Source organism: Choristoneura fumiferana, chromosome 6 (genome assembly GCF_025370935.1).
Source record: "Choristoneura fumiferana chromosome 6, NRCan_CFum_1, whole genome shotgun sequence".
NCBI lineage: Eukaryota > Metazoa > Arthropoda > Insecta > Lepidoptera > Tortricidae > Choristoneura > Choristoneura fumiferana.
In genome coordinates, this window is record NC_133477.1 from 9,029,528 (window position 1) to 9,050,044 (window position 20,517).

A 20,517-nucleotide genomic window follows, 5' to 3' on the forward strand; every position below is an offset into this window, starting at 1 on the left:
AGACAAATAAAATGCAGAAAAAATAGAAAATTACAAAATAAAAGACTCCGATTACAATATTAAATTTATTAGTAAAAATATTATACATCTTCCACAATATTGGAGAATCATACATAACTTAATTAATTAAATATTTGATTATGATAATTATCATAGATTATAGCACTTCCGATTTCTTAATTCGCCGCCATGCGCTAGTCCTAGAGCGAAAAGCTTCGAGGCCTCTACTCGAGCAGGACCGACTCACGCTCTGTCCTGTACCAGCCTATCTTATACACACTGTTAAATGCTTTGCTCAAGGGGAAACTCCGAAACACAACACATGCGGGGAAATCAAAATATCAACGTTGCGATATCTTACGCCTAATCATCGGGTCGCAGATAGCTCTCGAACGTTTTAATTATAAAACACTAAAAAGTATGCTTTCCTAAATATAGTTATTTTGGGTATATCTCAACAACAAAAATAAATATCTACATTGGATCAACGAGCACTCAAAGTTTTATAAATTCCAAAGTCTTGACTAATGTTAACGCTAAGTAAGTACAATGACACCCCGAGTGCCACGGTGCCACCTCACAGCGCCAGAAATCTATCGCTCCCCTGCAGTAGCCACGTCGATAAGCTATTTTACTTTTTTTTTTTTATTATGAAGTCGAATTAATTTATATATTATTAAAATTTCATTCACATCTCTTTTATTTAATCACTAAGATGGGTAACAAAATTTTAATGAAATAAACACATCAAAAGCGATTAAAAGCGTAATTATTGTATATTGTTATAAAATCCTCACTGTACATCCTTCTATCAAAACATTGTCAATACGTAAAACTAATTCGTGGATAATAATTATAATTATAAAGTATGCGGCATTACAAGTTGTGCGTAACTCAAACTATAGTCTGACCCTATATCTAAGGAGAGCTAGGCTTTTGGAGGACGCTAAAATTTTATATCCTACATGACTATGGTACCAGATTATATATTTTTGTATAGGTAATGATAAAATTAAGATCAAAACGTGTAAAAAGAACTTAAATGCTATTACTTAACATGTAAATGGTAAATATTTAAAATGAGCAATATACCAATAAAAGGATAAATAATGGTCATATGTACTTTAAAATCAAATAATATAATTAAACGCGGGGAGGACTCAGCAACAACAGAGTTGATCCCGATTACCGTTACATTACTAAACACAGGCATTTAAAATACTACAAATAACATTCTGGCACGTATAATAGGACAAAAACAGTTATTCATCCTTCAATTGTCACATAATTAAAATGGAAAGAAATCAATAAATTCGTCACACAGAAACATTACACAGATAAATCACGACACGAAAAGTAGTTTTGTACTCCCGATGACATTTTGTCCTACATTCTTAGTATTGCAAAACATAAGGCAATTGTTAACTCGACAGGAGTTCAATGAACAGACACAGGCAATTACGTTAACAATTACTACAAGAGCTAATTATTTGTATTGATCGTCCACTAACTGAACGGCTCTGTAACATGAAGCACCATGTTCAAGCAGTATACAAATCAAACGATGTGGACCACGACGATACTTCCCAGCCATTTATTCTTAGTTATGAAACATTAGTTCATTAGGAAACGACTCTACTTAGCGACGATCTAACCTTATGCCTTATACAATGATGTCCTAATATTTCTCAGCTAAATTTCCCATAGTCACATAATTTTTGTATATGGCAAGGTTACACGATAAATATCACTTCTGTCGGCTGTAGTTCTATAAAATCTTAAATAGGTAGGTCTCCTTACTTTCGCAGGAAGGATTCAGGGAAAAGAGAATTGTCTATTTTGAACTTTGCCAATTACAAAATATTAGAAGCAATTGTTTACGATAAGATGTAGCTATTTAAGTTTAAGACTAGTTTACAGGTCCACAAAGATAGAAGTGATAAATATGAACTATATAGTATAGTATATCAAGTATTTTGTTTTTTTTTTTACATCTCCCGCTCTAAAAGAATGTCGATATAGTTAGAAGCCAAATTTAATCACTAAATTATTTAATAGCAATTGCTAATGTAGGCTGAGATTCCTTCGATATTAATATTTTTAAAAACTGGGGTTAGTCCCTTTACAATTGTTACGATATAATTAAGTGTAAATTTGGCCAAGACCACATTACACCCGAAAGTAAACCGCAGAGATTTCAATTACTTACCTGAAAAATTTGGTTTATAAAACTGGTCTGTCAAGTAAAATTGATAATATTTATACACTTTGCAGAGAAATTACATCTAAGAAATAGATTCCTAGCATAAAATTATAGTATAACTGAAAGTTACAGAAATAGATGACCCCAATGAATGACACATGTTTGAATATTTACATCGAGCTTGATTTAACTTTAAAGCAAAAACACAGCATGACAAAAACTATTTACCATCTTTATTTCCAGATTCAACATATACCTGGTTTTATACAGATATGTACTGAAGTACAATAAAAAGACTCTTTATTGTACACCAGAAATAGTAAGTGATAATATGACGTTCAAAATATTTTTCATCACACTTGCTCGTCAATGATGTTATTCCATGCCTGTATACTAAAGGAAAATGGCCTCAATTGTTCCCGCGGGAACTATGGATTTACGTATAGTTTTTCTCCCCAAGGGAGTTATGCCTTTAGTTTTAAAAAGTTAGTAGGTAGGTCATTTCGGACTCAAGAGGTTTCAAGTCAGCCAACGTTTTATTTACATCTTTAAAACTTAGCTATAACCTAATTTTACCCCATAAAAATTTGCCACGCATGAAACCATCATGAAACTTCGTTATTGTTATATTTTAAATTTATATCGAACTGTTTTGCAATAATTTTAGTAAATATTTTTTTTAGCACGTAGTAGGAACGATCTGGCCGTAAGACCATTTGAATTTTAAACTAAACACAGTTCTAGCATTATCTATGGTAGACGACTTGAAAAAAATGACATTCAGGGGGGCTACTACGAAATTTGAAAATCGAAGTTCATATCCTTTTCGTGACGCTAATATTATTTAATACGACAGTGAGAGGGACGGTACGATACGATCTTCGATTTTCGTATTTTGTAGTAGCCCCCTGTATTGGCGGGTAGCCATTATTTTATTCAGTGGTTTTCTTAGCGCCTTTCTTATGCCGACTTGTGAAGTGTTTGGACACAAAATAATTTCATTTTTTGCATTTTTTTTCCTCGCAATGTGATGACAATCATTGTGTGTATCACGGGCCGTAAGGGGATTACAAACTCGAGTCATTAAAAGCCCTCCGCCTCCGGCGTCGGGTTTCTAATGCACTCTCATTAGGAATCCCCTTCTTAAGCCCCTTAATGCACAATTTACTAATTCATGGCGACTAAACGTGTAGACTAAACAGGTTTGACCCACTAGACTAAATCAAAAGCATCTGGCGTTTACTTTCGGGTATACTAACAATTTTAGCGATCAACTGGTAGAATCCAACCAAAAAGCCGCACCTAAGTGCAAGAACGCACTATGCGGTTAACCGCGTGGTTAAGCGCACCGGTGTTTCTTCAAAGTGTCGGTGAGAAAGAGACAGCGAGCTAAAACCGGACAGTTAGCCGCACAATGCGTACGTAGCCTAAGGTAAGTCGCACATTAAATTGATGTGAGCGAGCTTGTTGGTATACTGGATGATAGTTACCGGTGTGGTGTTCAAGGTCGCTCCGTTTCGGGAGACGCGCGCCGCGGTCGGCGAACCGTCTCGCTGCACTATGAGTGGTAAGCGGTCACGTACGAAGCCGGGAACAGGCCGCGGCGATGGGCGATTTCTCCCTGAAAATGCACATATTCTTGTAAAATAACTCACCTTTCTTAATAAAAGCGTTTTTTGTTGGCGGAACTTAATTTTCGTATTGTCGTTGCGGTCGATGATTTGTTGCGGTCGGAGGTTTGTCTGTCCGCGGCGTTACTCAGTAACTATCAGTGCTAGAAAGCTGTAATTTTGCACGGATATATGTATGTAGCAACCATGCCGACAAAGTGGTACAAAAAAGTATGTATGTATGTAAACCCTTTATTGTACAAAAGAAAAGAAATAAACCACAATTGACAAACTTTGAGGCACTTGTACAAAGCGGACTTATCACTGTGAGTTATTGAAAAAAATATTTATTATGGTACCTCCCCTAGACATAAAGTGGGGGTGATTTTTTTGTTCTCATCCAACCCTATGGTGTGGGGTAGTGTCAAATTTACAAGAAAAACTATAATATACCTAAACTTCGAAGATTCCATATAAAACGCAAAATTCTTAGAAAAATATTACTTGATTTTTTCGTAACGGCTACGGAACCCTATCTTGGGCGTGTCTGACACGCTCTTAGCCGGTTTTTAGCCGTATGGTCCCTTACTATTTAACTATTTTTTTTGTCAATTTGTATGACTTTGGGTCAACAAGATGCTTTCACTGTGAAAATTTGAAGACTAGATTTTATTACAGAGCAGTACACAAAAAATCATGCTATTCAGCCAGAGCTGTTTTGTGTGCCATTTAAAAAATAAAATTTATATTGGTCATGCTCTTGTCTTGTTATGTCTTGTCTTGACTGTACATATAAATTAAAGTCTCCTTACCTGCCACCAATGCTGGTCTGAGCGATCCGTGACAGTGATGACGTCACCGCGTCTGAACTCGAGCTCGCCCGCCTCTTGCGGCGTAAAGTCATACAACGCTTGCACCAATGTCTGGAAGTAAAATACGGCATTTTTTTAATTTAAAGATATAAACCTAAAGTAAAGAGAGTGCAGATCGATAAGAAAGAGGAAGAACTATATATCTTTTTACACAAAATTGTTGTCCAGTTCAAGTACTGTAGGTCGTAATTTGACAGTATCTGGCCTGGTTTCCGAGTACGTAACGAGAAGTAAATCCAAGGTCAACTATTAGGTCAAAATAAGATTCCACGATGGTTGGTTCGTGTTAGATAAAACCACAAATCGTTCCCCATGCTAATACTTATTTATAATAAATAAAAAACAAGAGTGTAGCGGAATTAGTTCGCTTTATAACCGAAAACACCAATTCCTTTTTCAACACATATAAATAAGTACTTAAGATTACCGTTATTATTTATTTTATTTGAATCATTAGAAGGTTAGTAAATTTGATGGTTTCTTTTTATTGCATACGTAAATTTTAAAGCTTATCCTATTTTTTCTGTTACCGATGTTGATATACAATATGTGGGTCACACAAGTTTTTCAGATTCACAGTGAGATAGATACTTACTCAATGGCCTGGTTGGAAATTAAAAAAAAAAAACTAAATGAGCATGCAGTGCAAACAAGATTGGGATTAATTCATTAAATAATGCATTTAATGACGAATAAGGAAACTGTAGTGAATTAAAGTAAATCTAAACATTTATTAATCTACTCATTCAAGAATAGTGCTCGAAACATTTAAAAAAATGGTTAGGAAAAGCCCATTTTACATTGGATTGGACCTTACCCAAATAGAAAACACACCTTAAAAAATCTCATGAATAATTCATTAATTATAGCCACATTTTTACTTTAGTTCATCAAATATTCACATCTATTCAACATAGGCATTCCAATTAATTTTCGTTCATGATTCAAGTTTCGCAGGTGTTACGTGTGAATAGTGAATACTTGGAATAATAACAGTAAACACAAGCTTTTACAAGTTCTAAATACCAAACGTAATTGTAAAATCCTAGCTGTTATTTTAAAATATCAACTAGGTAAACTTGTACAGCAGTTAAAGATATATTTACATTTTAGTTTCATGTCACTGTATGCCTTCTGATAATTTTATACAAAAGTTCAAACATAAGGTGACCGCAACAAGGTTATAAACAGTAACATATCTTTAACCTCGACTATACGACAAAGCCTAGTCATGCCATTTGACACGCTGGTTTTAATATTAGGATGATCAAAATTGCACTAACAACACATTTAGACTTGCTCAAGAAAATCATGATAACCGCGACATAAGATTACTAGCCTTTGCTTTTCCTTAAATTACGCAAGCGAAATCCAAACAAACAGTAATGATCGCAGCATGTGTTCCCGAGTCGAGGCAGCATTTGCAACCAGAGATTATAGTAGTAATAGCAACAAAGCTGACCGGGTTATTTTTGTTGGTTTATCACGGTCAAAGCGTCGGCACTATTTACACTGACATCGGCGCGCCTAACCCATGGACAAATATATTGATTGAATCGAACTTTCTGGATGATAAAATGACAGTTATATGAATAGACAAGGAACGTACAAGTGTTACGCTTTTGTGTGTTGTTTACATTACAGAATGGGAAGTCAGGATAACATCCTAGTTAAGAGCAAATGGATAAAATACTTCGTTGTTCCCACGCCTCTGTTGATTGTTTGCGCTATGTATGTAGGTACATTCTTGCGCGAGTGGCATCGATAGAAAATAAACTTAATTAGGCGCACTGAAACTGACGCTTTTCTGGTTACCATTGCTTACTTTATCTACCACTCAAAGGTTGACTAGCAGAGATCCCTTCAGGGTTAAGTCCTTCTATGTATTTTGTACTTTTCTGTTTGTTACCTATGTGTATTTCCTTTTTGTACAATAAAGAGTTTTTCTATAAAGAGTAAGACTACTACTACTACCATTGGCGAATCGATCTCATTTGATGATTAGATTGATTAGAAAGGCTTATCAAGTCTTATTTATTGTCTAGAGTGGTGCATCCATCGCTCGCAATCGCATTCACCATTTCTTCCTATGTTATGGCAGGAAGAAATGCATCATGAACACGATGCCCATGTTTGTTAAGCAAAAATTCCATTGTTTCCCACATATCTCCATCTGATGAAAACTTTGGGTCCCTTATAAATAGGTGTAGCGTTATTTAAATACTGACCTCTTCTGGAACGACATCCTTAAGTTTGACATCCTGCAGGCGACTGACCGACGCGGTGCGGTGGTAGTCCACCAGCTCGTTGAGAGAATTGAACTTCACCACCCACAGGAAGAATTTGCTCGACGCGTCCCTTAAAACTTTGAAGTGCTGAACGCCATCAGGACATCTGGTAAGAAACGTAAAATTGATAGTTTTTTTGCAAGGTAATTGTTCGGGCAACTAACTATCAGAAGTAATACAGTAATTTTTATGCATCGACAACATTATGATTGATTACGTCCGTGTATATGTCGGCGGCCGATCGTAAAATCCGCCAGATCACGAAATTCCTAGGCGTATCATGAAACGCCGCCATTACATGATTATGCCTAAATGTTGGCCAGGCATATCACGATGTTCCTGAGAAATAATACGGCAGATCGATTAGAGCAACGCATTCGTCGATATTCCTAGCTCTATACCGGGCACATCGTAAAATAGTTTATTTTTTGGCCACTGGTGGCGCTGCGTATGCATATTATAGTATACTTATTCAGTCTGCGGTAAAATAAGACGTTCTAAAAAGGTTTAAAATCAGGTATATTTCGTTCGAATCACAGATATGATTTGCGTAAGTTGACCTCAACGGAAAGCAAATTTCACCACTGAACATCGGAACTTAAGATAGGTATCAAAAAATATTGATGAGCTAATTAAATATAACGTTTCGGGTAACACTGAATAGACCAAAAATGTCAATACATATTTAATAGACTGTTCAAAACAGGGCTTGGGACTGTTCATACCTCATTTATGACTAAAACTATACAATGTAACCTTCGTAAAAGTAAATTTGAAACATAACCAGACTTTACATTAAAAGACGCGTCGTGTTTGCAAACAACGATCTTTGTTTGTCACAGATACTAATTCAGTTTGGATTGAAAACAGTAAACAAATTGTGTTTTCCGTTTCAGACAATTGAGAATGATTGCCGCCACGAAGAAGATAATGACATTAAATGAGATGTTTTTGAGTCCTTTTTGTATCACTATTGCCACGTATTTGGGAGACGTGCCCTAAGGCACGTACGTATGTATGTATCACTAGCTTTTGCCCGCGACTTCGTCCGCGTGGAATTCGGTTATCGCGCGCTAATTCCATCGAATGGTCGATCTGTAGCTCCGTTTCGACGTGAAAGACGGACAAACATACAAATACACACACTTTCACATTTATAATATAAGTATGGTGCGTCTGTACCCTAATAATTGAAGTAGCTGCACGACACTAGCGAAAATTCTATTCAATAAAAAAAAGCTTGAAAGCTCAAGCCTTTCAGAATTCAGCAAGGTGTTAATAAAATTCCAGTGGTTTCTTTTAAGAAAATGACGATCGGTTCTCAACATTCGTGTTCCACTTTCAAATACCATATCTGATGATACTATTTTAAACCTCTGCTCTGTGAACTCAATTTAACTCTCATTTCAACCACTTAACACAGAGATCTCGGTGTTAATAAGCTATAATGAGTAATCAACACTCAATGACTAATTCTCACATAGGCCCAATCTATATTAGGAGGAAATAGTTGGAACGGGTTTTATTTCAATCTCTTTACGTATAGGCTGACTCATGCATTTTCGACTGAGAACTGGTTTAAGTGAAACGTAGAAAAACGTATGCATATAAAAACAGCGAAGTAATATTCAAAGAGACAAAAAATATAACAATTTGTTAGAACAGGGGACCAGGAACGATGGCATTGAGCAATATCGCTCGTGTTGATGTTACTAACGTGAAAAATTATAAAAATAGCGTTGGTTGGTTACTATTAAACGCAAGCGTTATCGAGAATACTCGGAGAGTAATTTATTATGACTAACACAACAAGCCGAGACGAATCTACAACAAAATAAAGCTACTACACTGCATCCGACGCATGAGTCACACACACAGACGAAACTTTTTTTCTATACCATGACCAATAGTCGGAACGTTTTCAGTGCTTCCATTTTCTTAATATCCCTCGTCAAACTTCGTGTTTCAACAGTTGTCGGGATTTGATCACATGTATATGTACTTTGTAATTGATTATTGAGCGCGATGAAAATGGACGAACATGGTCATATTATTTACGATCCGTTTTCAATGCCATTTAAAACATTTGGAAGTCTCAAGTCTGAGGATTACCTTGGCTAAAAATCTGGCGATAAGCTGGACTTGAGAGCTAACTGGATTTTCTTTTATTTCGCAAACTACACATTTAGCACGTTAAATGTCCCACATGAACGCGCGTGTGAATTTTTTCGATGCGAATAAAGACGTATTGTGAGTATTTGGCCTTTACACAGATTGTTATTTTCAAAAATTGGCCACAAGTGAGAGCCAGACATGCTGGTTATAGCTGCCCCAGGAAACAGTATGATATGAGTAACTTTTGAAAAAACCATGCAAGCCGCCATCCTACACACTAAATACCTTATGTTACAAATGTTGACAAAACAAACGGGACGCAAAAAAAACAGACCCAAAAAAAATTTACTTAAATCGCTAGACTAGTTGGACGACTTAGACGTTGTACATCTTATCTTTAAACGCAATTCTTGTTTGTTATTTTATTCGCAATTATTGTTGTTGCTGTTTAATTTACTAAGTTGACAATAAAAAAAAACGCTCTACTAATTTTTTTTAAAATTATCACTAAAATGCTACTGAGAAATTAAATATCAAAATAAAACATTTATTTAAGTAAGAAAAAAAAAAACACTAGGTATTCGGCAAAATTTTCGGACTTTTGGGCGAACTCGAGGCATAAGTGCTTCTTTTTGTCACTTTTCGACAAGCTGCAAACCACATTTTTTTGAACTCTGCCAATGTTTTAGCTTCTCGGCCATCCTTTCTTAAGTGTCTCTAGTTACTGTGGCCCAGTAGCATTCGATAGGGCGGAGTTCAGGGCAATTTGGTGGATTGCCATCTTTTCGAACAAAATCGATGTCTTTTGAATTGAATAGATCCACGGTCTGGCCGGCACAGTGAGCACTTGCTAGATCAGGCCAAAACAAAGGTGGAACCATATTATATGCTTTCGATAAACGGGAAGCAAACATTTCTGGATGCATTGTTTTCTATTAATGTCGCCACCAGCCCACCAAGTTTCGGTTGCAAAAAAAGACTTAGTTTTTAGGCCACATGAGCAAATAGCCTGCCATTTTTATAGATTTTCCCTCATCTGTTAAATTTTCACCTATGACGGCATTGTAATACTGAGGCCCCGGTAACGTATTACTATCAAATTTTTTTATACGTTTCGTCGTCCATTAATATGCGCTTCGGATTTGTCCTGCAGCAAAATGTACAAGTTGTGACACCTTTTTCTGGACCGTATTTGCTGTTCGGCACTTTTTTTTTGGCATTTTCTGCTTCTTGTAGGTTCGTATATTATTAATTATCGTCTTGATATTTTGTACTGTGCCGACGCTAACTCGCTCTTTCTAAGCAATATCGCGAACAGACATGTATTTTTTCGATGTAAGCAGCCTCAGCACATTTTCTTCGACTTTTGGATTTGCTGGGCCGCATCTGTGCCGTTATTTTGGTAAATCTTCAAGAGTATGATACTCTCCAAATTTTTTAATGATTGGTATGCTACACTTGACTTGGAACATTTAAACATTTGAACAGTGAATATTGGCCTGTGCACTGCACCATTTTTGCAGAATCAATTTGCGATTTTCCATTTTAATTCGCTCCATCGTGAAAGATAGTTAACGGAAATATCAAAACTATTGACAAACAGACTATTGGTAAAATCATAACTATTTTATAGAAATAGTGTGAAAGTCGAAGTTTAAGTAGGTTTAAACATGTCCGCTTAGTAAATTGAACAGTCCTTATTTATTTCAGGGATCTCGGAAACGGATTTAACGATTTCGATGAAATTTCTTATGCACGGGTTTTCGGGGACGGACAATTGATAAAAGAATTTCTTTGCTCACCCGCGACCTTATGATAAGTATCTAAGTTTATGCAAAATATGCGTGTTCACGCAGTTCTTCCACCTCCACACTGTAAGAACACCCACAAATCACACAAACCCATCTATCACCACCACCACAATACACTGTCACGTTTCGAACAACCAGAACTCATCTTCAGAGCAACACAACCGTACATCTGGCAGCATCTGGTCTAACATCTGGTAGCATGGTTTACGGTTGTGTTGCTCAGAAGATGAGCTCTGGTAAAGTTCGAAACGCGTCAGTGTATTGTGGTGGTGGTGATAGATGGGTTTGTGTGATTTGTGGGTGTTCTTACAGTGTGGGAGGGAAGGTGAAGGAACACGGATATCTTGCATAGGTAAACTTAGCTATCATAAGGTCGCGGGTGAGCAAAGAGATTCTTTTAGTTCATTGATATGGACCTCCGCAAAGTAACGCCTGATTCAATAAACCGTTTTTATATGCAATGTTAAATAAATAAAATCCTGGAATTTCAATTCATCATCAAACATTGTCAGGAAACCAGTATAAACCTGTGATGCAATTTAGGGGTGTGTGCAAAATTGTCGTCAAACCCTAAGTCATCATCATTATGAATTGTAGAAGAAGAAAACATCGTGAGTAACACTGCACACCCAAAGCACGCCTATGGGTGAAGCTCCTTATTCACACTAGGCTTGGCTAGAATCGGAAACTGCACCCCTAAATCTTTTATTCTGGGAGGCCTGTACCTAACAGTAAGATATTATGTATAGAAGGAAAACATAGCTTTATTACTTCTTTTAAGAAAAAAAAAACTTTAAACACTATTAAAGCTGGTTTATACTCGAAGTGAACTTTGCATTCCATTATGATAGATAAGAAACTATAATAAAGTTACAAGTCAGAAAGTAGTTAGTAAACATTAAACTATGCTGGCATTGTGGTAATTGATAACAATATTGAGATAGTTAAAAACAACCAATAAATCACTTCCAGAACCATGCTAAACTTATAAATAAATAAAATTGTAAAGTGTATGTTAACGTCATATGTATATTGAATCATATTCAGGCAAACCCACCCCACACTGAATATTTTGTTTATGTTAAGAGAGTGAGCATTTGATTATTTCCCTAAGGAAATTACGACATATGATGTTAAATGTATGGGGAAAAGGTAAATAGGAACTCAACTGCAAAACCTTTAAATGTAAATTAAAAATATCGGTTTAACCAGCACGACTAATTAATTACATTAGGAGTTCCCAAAAGGCGTACCGCAGCGCCCAGGAAACTTACGCGAACTGGTGGAAATCCAGTTGCTAAGGCGCTACGCAATCGCTTGCTATTGTACCATAGCAGGGGGCTACTACGAAATTCGAGGTTCGTATCGTACCGTCCCTCTCACTCTCGTATTAAGTCGTGTGAGCGGGACGGCAAGACACCAAGTTCGAATTTTGCACTTCGTAGTATAGGGCCAGGGCCAGTGCTGGCGGCGCGCTTCTGTGCAAACTACCATCAGCCTAACCGGGAATCGACCCAATGCACGCCAATGTTTGTACCCTATTTCCACTAGCTAGGGTCCTAGCTATAAGGGCGCCGCGACAAAAATACTGAGCAGAAATGCTGAGAACTGAAAGTTTGGGTTAAGAACCCATGTACATTGGAATGCTGTCGGCCTGTGATGGTTCTTAGGTGGACGATACACCTAATAGTTAAACTTGGTCATGAATTTAGCTGTATTAGTTAATCGCCATTAAAATGTTGATTACACTGAGCGAGTATGAGAGATGAGTTATTCATAGGGAATATGAATGGAACACAGTTTTTCTCTTAAATAACATAATATGACACAAAACTGCAAAATAAAATCCATAATGAATCATCAATATCTGTTGAAAATTAGCAAGTGAAGCTTGCATTCCATCTCTTTGAAAAGTAATGTTTGAACTTTCAATGGTTGTGTTGTGTCATACATAATATGACGTTGTCGTAAATCCCTCTCGCTTATTGAAAGTTCAAAAGAACCATATCATTATTTTTAAAAGATAGTTAAATTCTTCTACAACTTGGTGTGTCAACCAATAAAGATATCATCATCATCATCATATCAGCCATAGGACCTCCACTGTTGGACCATAACAAAGATATATTAAAATATATTTAAAAAGCTTGCTTCTATTATGTATGATGCCCAGTAGTCTATCTTCTCTCTTGCTCTTACTTGCTTCTGACATAAAAATTTAAACAGAACTGTTTAAAGTGGTCAGTGTATTTGAAAGTGCAGTAAAAAGCACACTTTTAACCATATTACAAAAACTTATGTGACAAAGTAATAAATGTAAGATTGTACTTGTACTCTGTGATAGAATATGATGAATGAGTCACATATTGATTCAAAGAACTGATATAGTGAGTATAATTTCAGTAGATATATTTTTTAAACAACAATATATAATTTGGAACAACTTTTTCCTTATTCAATCAAGCTTCCTTCCTGTTGAAATTATTAAATGCAATTTTCGTTGTTATTTGCTATTAAAATTCTAATATTTGTGTTGGTGGAAGGAAACAGTTTACAATAACATAGGCAAATAAAATGGGCTTCCTAGTTCAACGGCATACCTCATTTGTGTTATGTCTAGGTATAGGCCGAAATTCGTTTTACATTCAGTTTAACCGAATTTCGGCAGCTTGAGACGAACTTCGGCATTCGGCCGAAATTTGGTTTAAATGCCAAACATTCGGCATTAGAAAAAAATAACCTACTTGTACTATTTTAACTGAAATTAATAGAAAGCATGTCTGTCATAACAGTAAAATATGCAACAAAAATTCAATAAACTTAGTAGGTACCTAATCTTTAAATAAAAATCTTGATAACAATTCGTACTTTGCATTTAAAAAAAAAGTTTTTGGTTCACTTTTCACTAACTAATCATTGAGAAACATTAAGCATTTTTGATCATTAAAGGGTGTTTTCAACAATCAAATTTAACAATCTATCATATTTATAATTCACTAGAGGCGAGTTATCCAACAATTTTTTTTATTTTTACCAAATGTTTGGCCGAAGTTCGTATGCGGTTCAAACCACATTCGGTCGTCACTAGTTATTTCCAATAATTAGGGATGGGCCGAGATTTGGTTTTACATTCGGCTTAACCGAATTTCGGCAGCTTGGGCCGAACTTCGGCATTCGACCGAAATTCGGTTTAAATGCCGAACATTCGGCACTAGAAAAATATAACCTATTTGTACTATTTCGACTGAAATTAATAGAAAGCATTCCTGTCATATCAGTAAAATATGCAACAAAAATGAAATAAACATAGTACCTATTCTTTTAATAAACATCTCGATTACGATTCGTAAATTAAATTTAAAAAAAATTTTGTTTCACAGTTTTAACAAATCTGAACATTGAGAAACATTAAGTATTTTTGATCATTAAAGGGTGTTTTCAACAAGCAAATTTAACAATCTATCTCTATATATATAAAAGAAGAAACTGACTGACTTATAGATCAACGCACAGCCCAAACCGGTAGGCCTAGAAACTTGAAATTTGGTACAAGGGTTCTTTTCATAATGTAAGTAAGCACTAAGAAAGGATTTTTAGAAATTCGTCCCCTAAAGGGGTGAAATAGGGGGGTGAAGTTTATATGGTTTTTTTCTCATTTCTGGACTTAGAAGTATAAAAATAGGTGTATAAGTTTTCAATTACAAATAAAAATTATCTGTGTAAGTAAAATGGATAAAATTCCCCCCTAAAGGGGTAAAATGGGGAGTAGTTTGTATAGAAATTTTCTAATTTCAGGACTTAGAAGTATGAAAATAGGTGTATAAGTTCTCGATTACAATTAAAAATTATCTGTCTAGGTAAAATGGATAAAATTCCCCACCAAAGGGGTAAAATGGGGGGTAAAGTTTGTATGGAAAATATCTCATTTCTGGAATAAGAAGTATGCAAATAGGTGTATAAGTTTTTGATTACAATTAAAAATTATCTGTGTAAGTGCAATGGATAAAATTTCCCCCTAAAAGGGTAAAATGGGGAGTAAAGTTTGTATGGATTTTTTTTCATTTCTGGCCTTACAGCAGGTATGAAAATAGGTACATAAAGTTCTCGATTACAATGAAAAATTATCTGTGTAGGTGAAATGGATAAAATTCCCCCCTAAAGGGGTAAAATGGGGGGTAAAGATTATATCGAAATTTTCTCATTTCTGGACTTAGAAGTATGAAAATAAGTATACAAGTTCTCGATTAGAATTAAAAGTTATGTGTAGGTGAAATAGATAAAATGACTGCTGAAGGGGTAAAATGGGGGGTAAAGATTGTATGGTAATTTTCTAATTTCTGGACTTAGCATTATGAAAATTGGTATACTTGGTCCTGGTTAAAAATAAAAATGAATTGCATAGGCAAAGATAAAGAAAGAAGAAGTAGCTTTCGACTTATTAGGGGGGAGTTTCTATGAGACTTCCTTATTTCTAGACTAAACATATGGCTGGTCACAATTTAAAATGATCCATATGGTGTTGGCGACTTCAATAGGGGAGGAGGTTTTTCATACAAAATGTACCTACAACTAAAATGTGGAGATGAAATTGATATTTTAAATGATGTGTGAAATAAATTTGCAAATAATTATGCAGTAGGTACCTATCTAACTTAAAAATAATTCATCGGGTTGTACATAATAAAATCAATAATGCACACAGATACAAATGTCACAATTATAACGGGGGTTAATTAAAACATAATAATTATGCAGTAGGTACCTATCTAACTTAAAAATAATTCATCGGGTTGTACATAATAAAATCAATAATGCACACAGATACAAATGTCACAATTATAACGGGGGTTAATTAAAACATATGTCCTGATAACTAAAGTACTTACACGCGGACGAAGTCGCGAGCAAAAGCTAGTCATATTTATAATTCAGTAGAGGCAAGTTATCCAACCAAAGTTCCCAACACTATACTTGAAACATTTAGGTAATTAACTAAATGTAAACAAACTTCAGCTGCCAGATCTGGTAGATTAAAGGATTTTAAACATTTTACTTATCTATCATTGTAGTACAAACTAGACTAGTGTATTTCAATACAGAAATGTAAATTTTTAGATAGTTCAATGGGGGAATTTCAATATTTAAGACACCAATTGACTTTGTTTTGTTTACATTTAGTTAAATACCTATCCAAACCAAGTATAGTTATTTCTAATAATATTTGAGATAGTAACAACATAATGGAAAAGCTCTCAAGATAGGTTGAATGTGCACTTCATGGAAAGAGAAACAATTTGGTTTCACTTTAAGCCATTGCACAACCATCAACTTTTTTAGGGAATTTTGTATAAAGTATTATGTTAAAAGTCAATGAAAATTGGTAACAAACATTGGCAAATCACAAATAGTTATGCAGCACTGTGGTGAACAGATCAATAATAATTTCTTACAGATTCACAGGCTTACAAAAAATATATCTGTATTGTAATAAGCAGTATTCAAACAAATACAGAGCATTTGCACAACTGTTATCAATTAATAGTTAAATCAAGAGGAATCATGATAACTAGTAGCAATGACTAATTCATTTTATTGACTACACACAAATAAAAGTTACTGTTAGATAAACAAACTTTGTTGCTTAATGAAATGACTTATTGGACAATTTCTAGGAATAGCACTTACTTGACAGATAAGGAGAAGTCACCAGGACTTGATTCACTGATTCTTATGAGGAATCCACCTTCCGGCTTATTTGCTAATAATCTCTCTGCATCTGCCCTTGTGATCCTTCCATAATACCAACTGGAATATAATGTGTTGATGTGAATATGATATTTAACTGTGCAAAATTACTAGATGTTTGTTTTAGAAGTATGACAGTAGAATATTATAAATACCTAGATAAACTTTATTTTTTGCCTATGAAATTGCATTGTCTCAAATAGCAGCAATATAATTGTATGAAAGAAATTATTTTTACTATGAATATTTATTACCAGAAAATGTATTTAGGGCAATTGTGTTTACTGAATGCAGTGTCTAGTCTAATGCCAAAATTTAGCAGTTTTTACATGTTGAGTCAAGTTATTATTTATGTCAAAATATGAGAAAGGGGCATAAAACCAATATTGTAAATAAGTTTCTAGAAACATACATACTGCAGTATGCATAACAGTTACAAGTGAGAAAAGTTTTATGGGAATTTATTAACAATGCACAATAAGTGAAACGCATGAATCTCTAAAGAAATAATCTGAAAATGAATGTTACTAACCTATGGTTTTTCATTTGAATATAGTTGCTAGGTATTAGTCCTTCTCTGCCGTCTAATTCAGCCCTGTACCAATTCATGTCTTCCTCCATGTTTAGTATCTGCAAGCATGAAATTCTTGATAGAATCTGTATCGCAACTTTACATAATCACTTGAAAATCAGTTCGATCTGCGCAAAACTTACTTTGAGGACTTGGTTTTTCCTAAAACTCAGTTCATCATCAGCAGTTGCAGTAAAATCGTGTTTTGCTATAGCCTCCATGATCAAATTAGGCACTTCACTGAAATGTCACCGATTACTAAAATAACTCACAAAGTATACGATATATTAACAGTATATGGGGTCAAGGCAGTAGAGTAATCATAATGTACGTATTATCTTATAATAATGATTTAAAATAATAAGTTACTGTAAAAATATGTAGAATAAAATTATTTATTCTTTCGTTCGATCTTCCTTCACCCACAGCCACACATCAAAAACTAATGTTGCTATGTTAAATTACAGCCAACTTAACGTAACGACGCAAAGTACAAAAGAGGGGCTACTATGAAACTCGCAAATCAAAGTTCATATCGCACCATCCCTTTCACTCGCGTATTAAATGACTTAAGCGTCAGCGGGACGGCAACATACGAAGTTCGAGTTTTGCACTTCGTGGTATAGGGCCAGAACTGAATTAAATTGTAATGTGCTTTTAAAATTCCAAAGTATTTTTGTTTTTTTTTTAATGCATTATTACATTTGAGACATGAAGCTTTTGATCCATTTATACTTCAAGATTCTAATCTTATAGTTATGTAAAGTAATCGGCCTTCGAAGTTTTCCAGTAGAGGCTGCAGTGTGAATACGACGAAACGAAGATGAAGAGCAAAATCAATGAGAATATATAATCAAATAACAGTTTTTGGAAAAATAATTTTAAATAATTTGTATGGTACCAACAAACGCAAATATGTTACAAAAAAAAAAAAAGGTGCCAACATAAGGAACACAGCAGTACACCAGGCCTACTCCGAAACTCGAAACTCGAAGTTCGTGTCGTGCCGTCTCTCTGACACTTATACTATTTAATACGAGAGCGAGAGGGGCCGCACGACACGAACTTCAAGTTTCGAGTTTCGGAGTAGCCCTGCAGTGCGTGAGTGTCATCTCATATTTCATCTATACCACGAAGTGAAAAACTCAAACTTCGTATGTTGCCGTCTCGCTGACGCTTATGTCATTTAATTCGCGAGTGAAAGGGACGGTGCGATACGAACTTCGATTTGTGAGTTTCGTAGTAGCCCATTGTCCCCCTTATTCATAAAACTTAACAAGCCTATGTTAACTAACAAATGCTTTGTCCCTTTCTACCAAACACAAATGTCGAAGTGACAGATAAGGACAAACGAATTTTAGCGGCATTTTAACTAAAATAGGTTTGATTGTCGTTTGTGAATAAGGGGGTAAGTCTATACTAGAAATGTGGTAGCAGTGGTAAATTGCAAAATGTGTCGATATCGATAAAAACAAAAGCATTACGGATTATTACAAATTATTACAACAGATGAACAGAAATATTGTAAAGTCATTTATGATATTCCAAAGTCATAAGAATACTCTTAATGCGAGAGTTGATGTTTAAGTAACTCTATACATACTTTAGGTACGCTTAAATGGGTACATCGTTTTTGTGGTAACGAAGTTTTAGTGTATAACTCGGATAATTAGATATGATACAGTTTATCATGGAAAATGCATGGTTATCGTAGGATAGCGATAGCGATAGTGATACATGAATTATTCGCAGATGAAGACGCAAATGATATCCAAGGAGCAAAATTCCATAATAAATAATACTGAATACAATGTCGATATAGGTATAGGTATACATTTTGTTAAGACTGATAGTGAATGGGCATGTAGATATGCATTATCTCTATTGCATGGCATGCCTTATGACTTTTTGTGTAATGACAACACCATGGGTTGTCTACTCTCCTCTCTATCTCATAGATGAGTGTATATACTGGTAACTCTATCTCGTCTTCCGCCCGTCGACTCACTGCTTGTTTGTTATTTTGTTGCTGTGCTGTAATTTAATAAATCCTGATTCATCTGAGAAAGCATCCGTCTTCATTTTATTGTATCCACGATAAACCTCTGAAAGGACACCGACTGCTGCTCCTACACATTTCACAGTTTTGTCGCACCTACGATTTACACTGATTATAATGAGCATGAAATGATGAAATTTTCCATTACTTTCTATCTACTACATACTGTGACGAAATCTCCCAATCCTCTTTTTCATAATGAATGGTAACTAGAATAATGACATTTTGATAACCTGCTAAGTTAAATTTTAAAAAAACCTAAACCAGAAGGCGGCCAAATTTTCTTCCGCCCCGGGCGTCTGATACTGCCTCATACCCCACGCTACGCCACTGCACTGCATTGGCTTAAGTATTTACCTTGCCTCCCATAAGTCGATTTTGTGTGGCGATTGTAGGCGAACTCTAATGTTAGCACGGCTCATCCCTAGCCGGAAGCCGCACCGCACTATGCGCGGGCGGCCGCCATGATGTTTTCCGATTTGACGTCTCTCGCTCGCCGGCTCGCAAGCTGAGAACACTCCGAAACTAAATACTTGTATTTAATCAGTACCTAGTTAAAGGATCTCAGAAATACAAAGTACCTAAGAGGTTAAATGTGGTTTTGTAATTTTGTAAAAAGGTCTATGGTAAATAATTTAATTCATAAAGGTGGCTTCATATCAGGGAGCTGTGCCTCAGCCAAGTCGAGAATGGTTATTATCATCCTTTTTCTTTTCTAGAAGCGATACCACGACACTTTTGCTCCCTGTAACTTAGCAAGTGAATATAGGAAGGAAGAAGATTAAATTTTTTTTTAGTTTCACAAGGACATCAATCTGTAACTGGCTGAAGTCCTACATACATAAATTAAATATATTATAAGGCTCGATAGAATTATTTTTTCGAACATGTTCACGGGATTATAATTACATAGGTATATAAAAAAAACTGTAATATCTCTTCCTGTTACTCTTAGGAAGCTGTATTCTTGCAAATGAAGAATACATTTTTGATATTTTATGATTTTTACGCAGAATCCCGCGGTGTTGCACCGTCCGTGTCAATCATTGATAATAACTACATTGACTTGATATTGCGCAGCAAAGCACCCTAATTGTTAAACTATTATTATTAATAATATTACTGTTTCGATTACGAAGTAAATTTAAACTGGGTACCTTACGTTTTCTGGGATGGTCCATATTATATTTTTTATCGATAGTAGGCTTATAATATAGCTCACTCCTATAGAAAGATATTTTTT

General features: G+C 35.2%; 1 protein-coding gene across 1 annotated transcript; it reads right to left on the minus strand.

The window, feature by feature from the left end:
• Positions 1–51: 51 nt before the first annotated feature.
• drk (growth factor receptor-bound protein 2 drk) lies at positions 52–17,691 on the minus strand. The gene is made up of 7 exons (XM_074089093.1): positions 17,585–17,691; positions 17,359–17,455; positions 17,177–17,274; positions 16,585–16,704; positions 6,914–7,079; positions 4,626–4,736; positions 52–3,824 (listed from the first exon to the last, which is right to left on the minus strand). Exons 2-7 carry the CDS (start codon positions 17,434–17,436, stop codon positions 3,762–3,764), a joined length of 636 nt encoding a protein of 211 aa, XP_073945194.1. The 5' UTR covers positions 17,437–17,455; positions 17,585–17,691; the 3' UTR covers positions 52–3,761.
• Positions 17,692–20,517: the final 2,826 nt, after the last annotated feature.

Coding starts and splice junctions, on each gene's coding strand:
- drk (XM_074089093.1), bottom strand. CDS start 17,436: ATGGAGGCTATAGCAAAACACGATTTTACTGCAACTGCTGATGATGAA. Junction 16,705..17,176: donor ATTCAAATGAAAAACCATAG/GTTAGTAACATT, acceptor ATTATATTCCAG/TTGGTATTATGGAAGGATCA. Junction 3,825..4,625: donor CAGACCAGCATTGGTGGCAG/GTAAGGAGACTT, acceptor GTGCATTTTCAG/GGAGAAATCGCCCATCGCCG.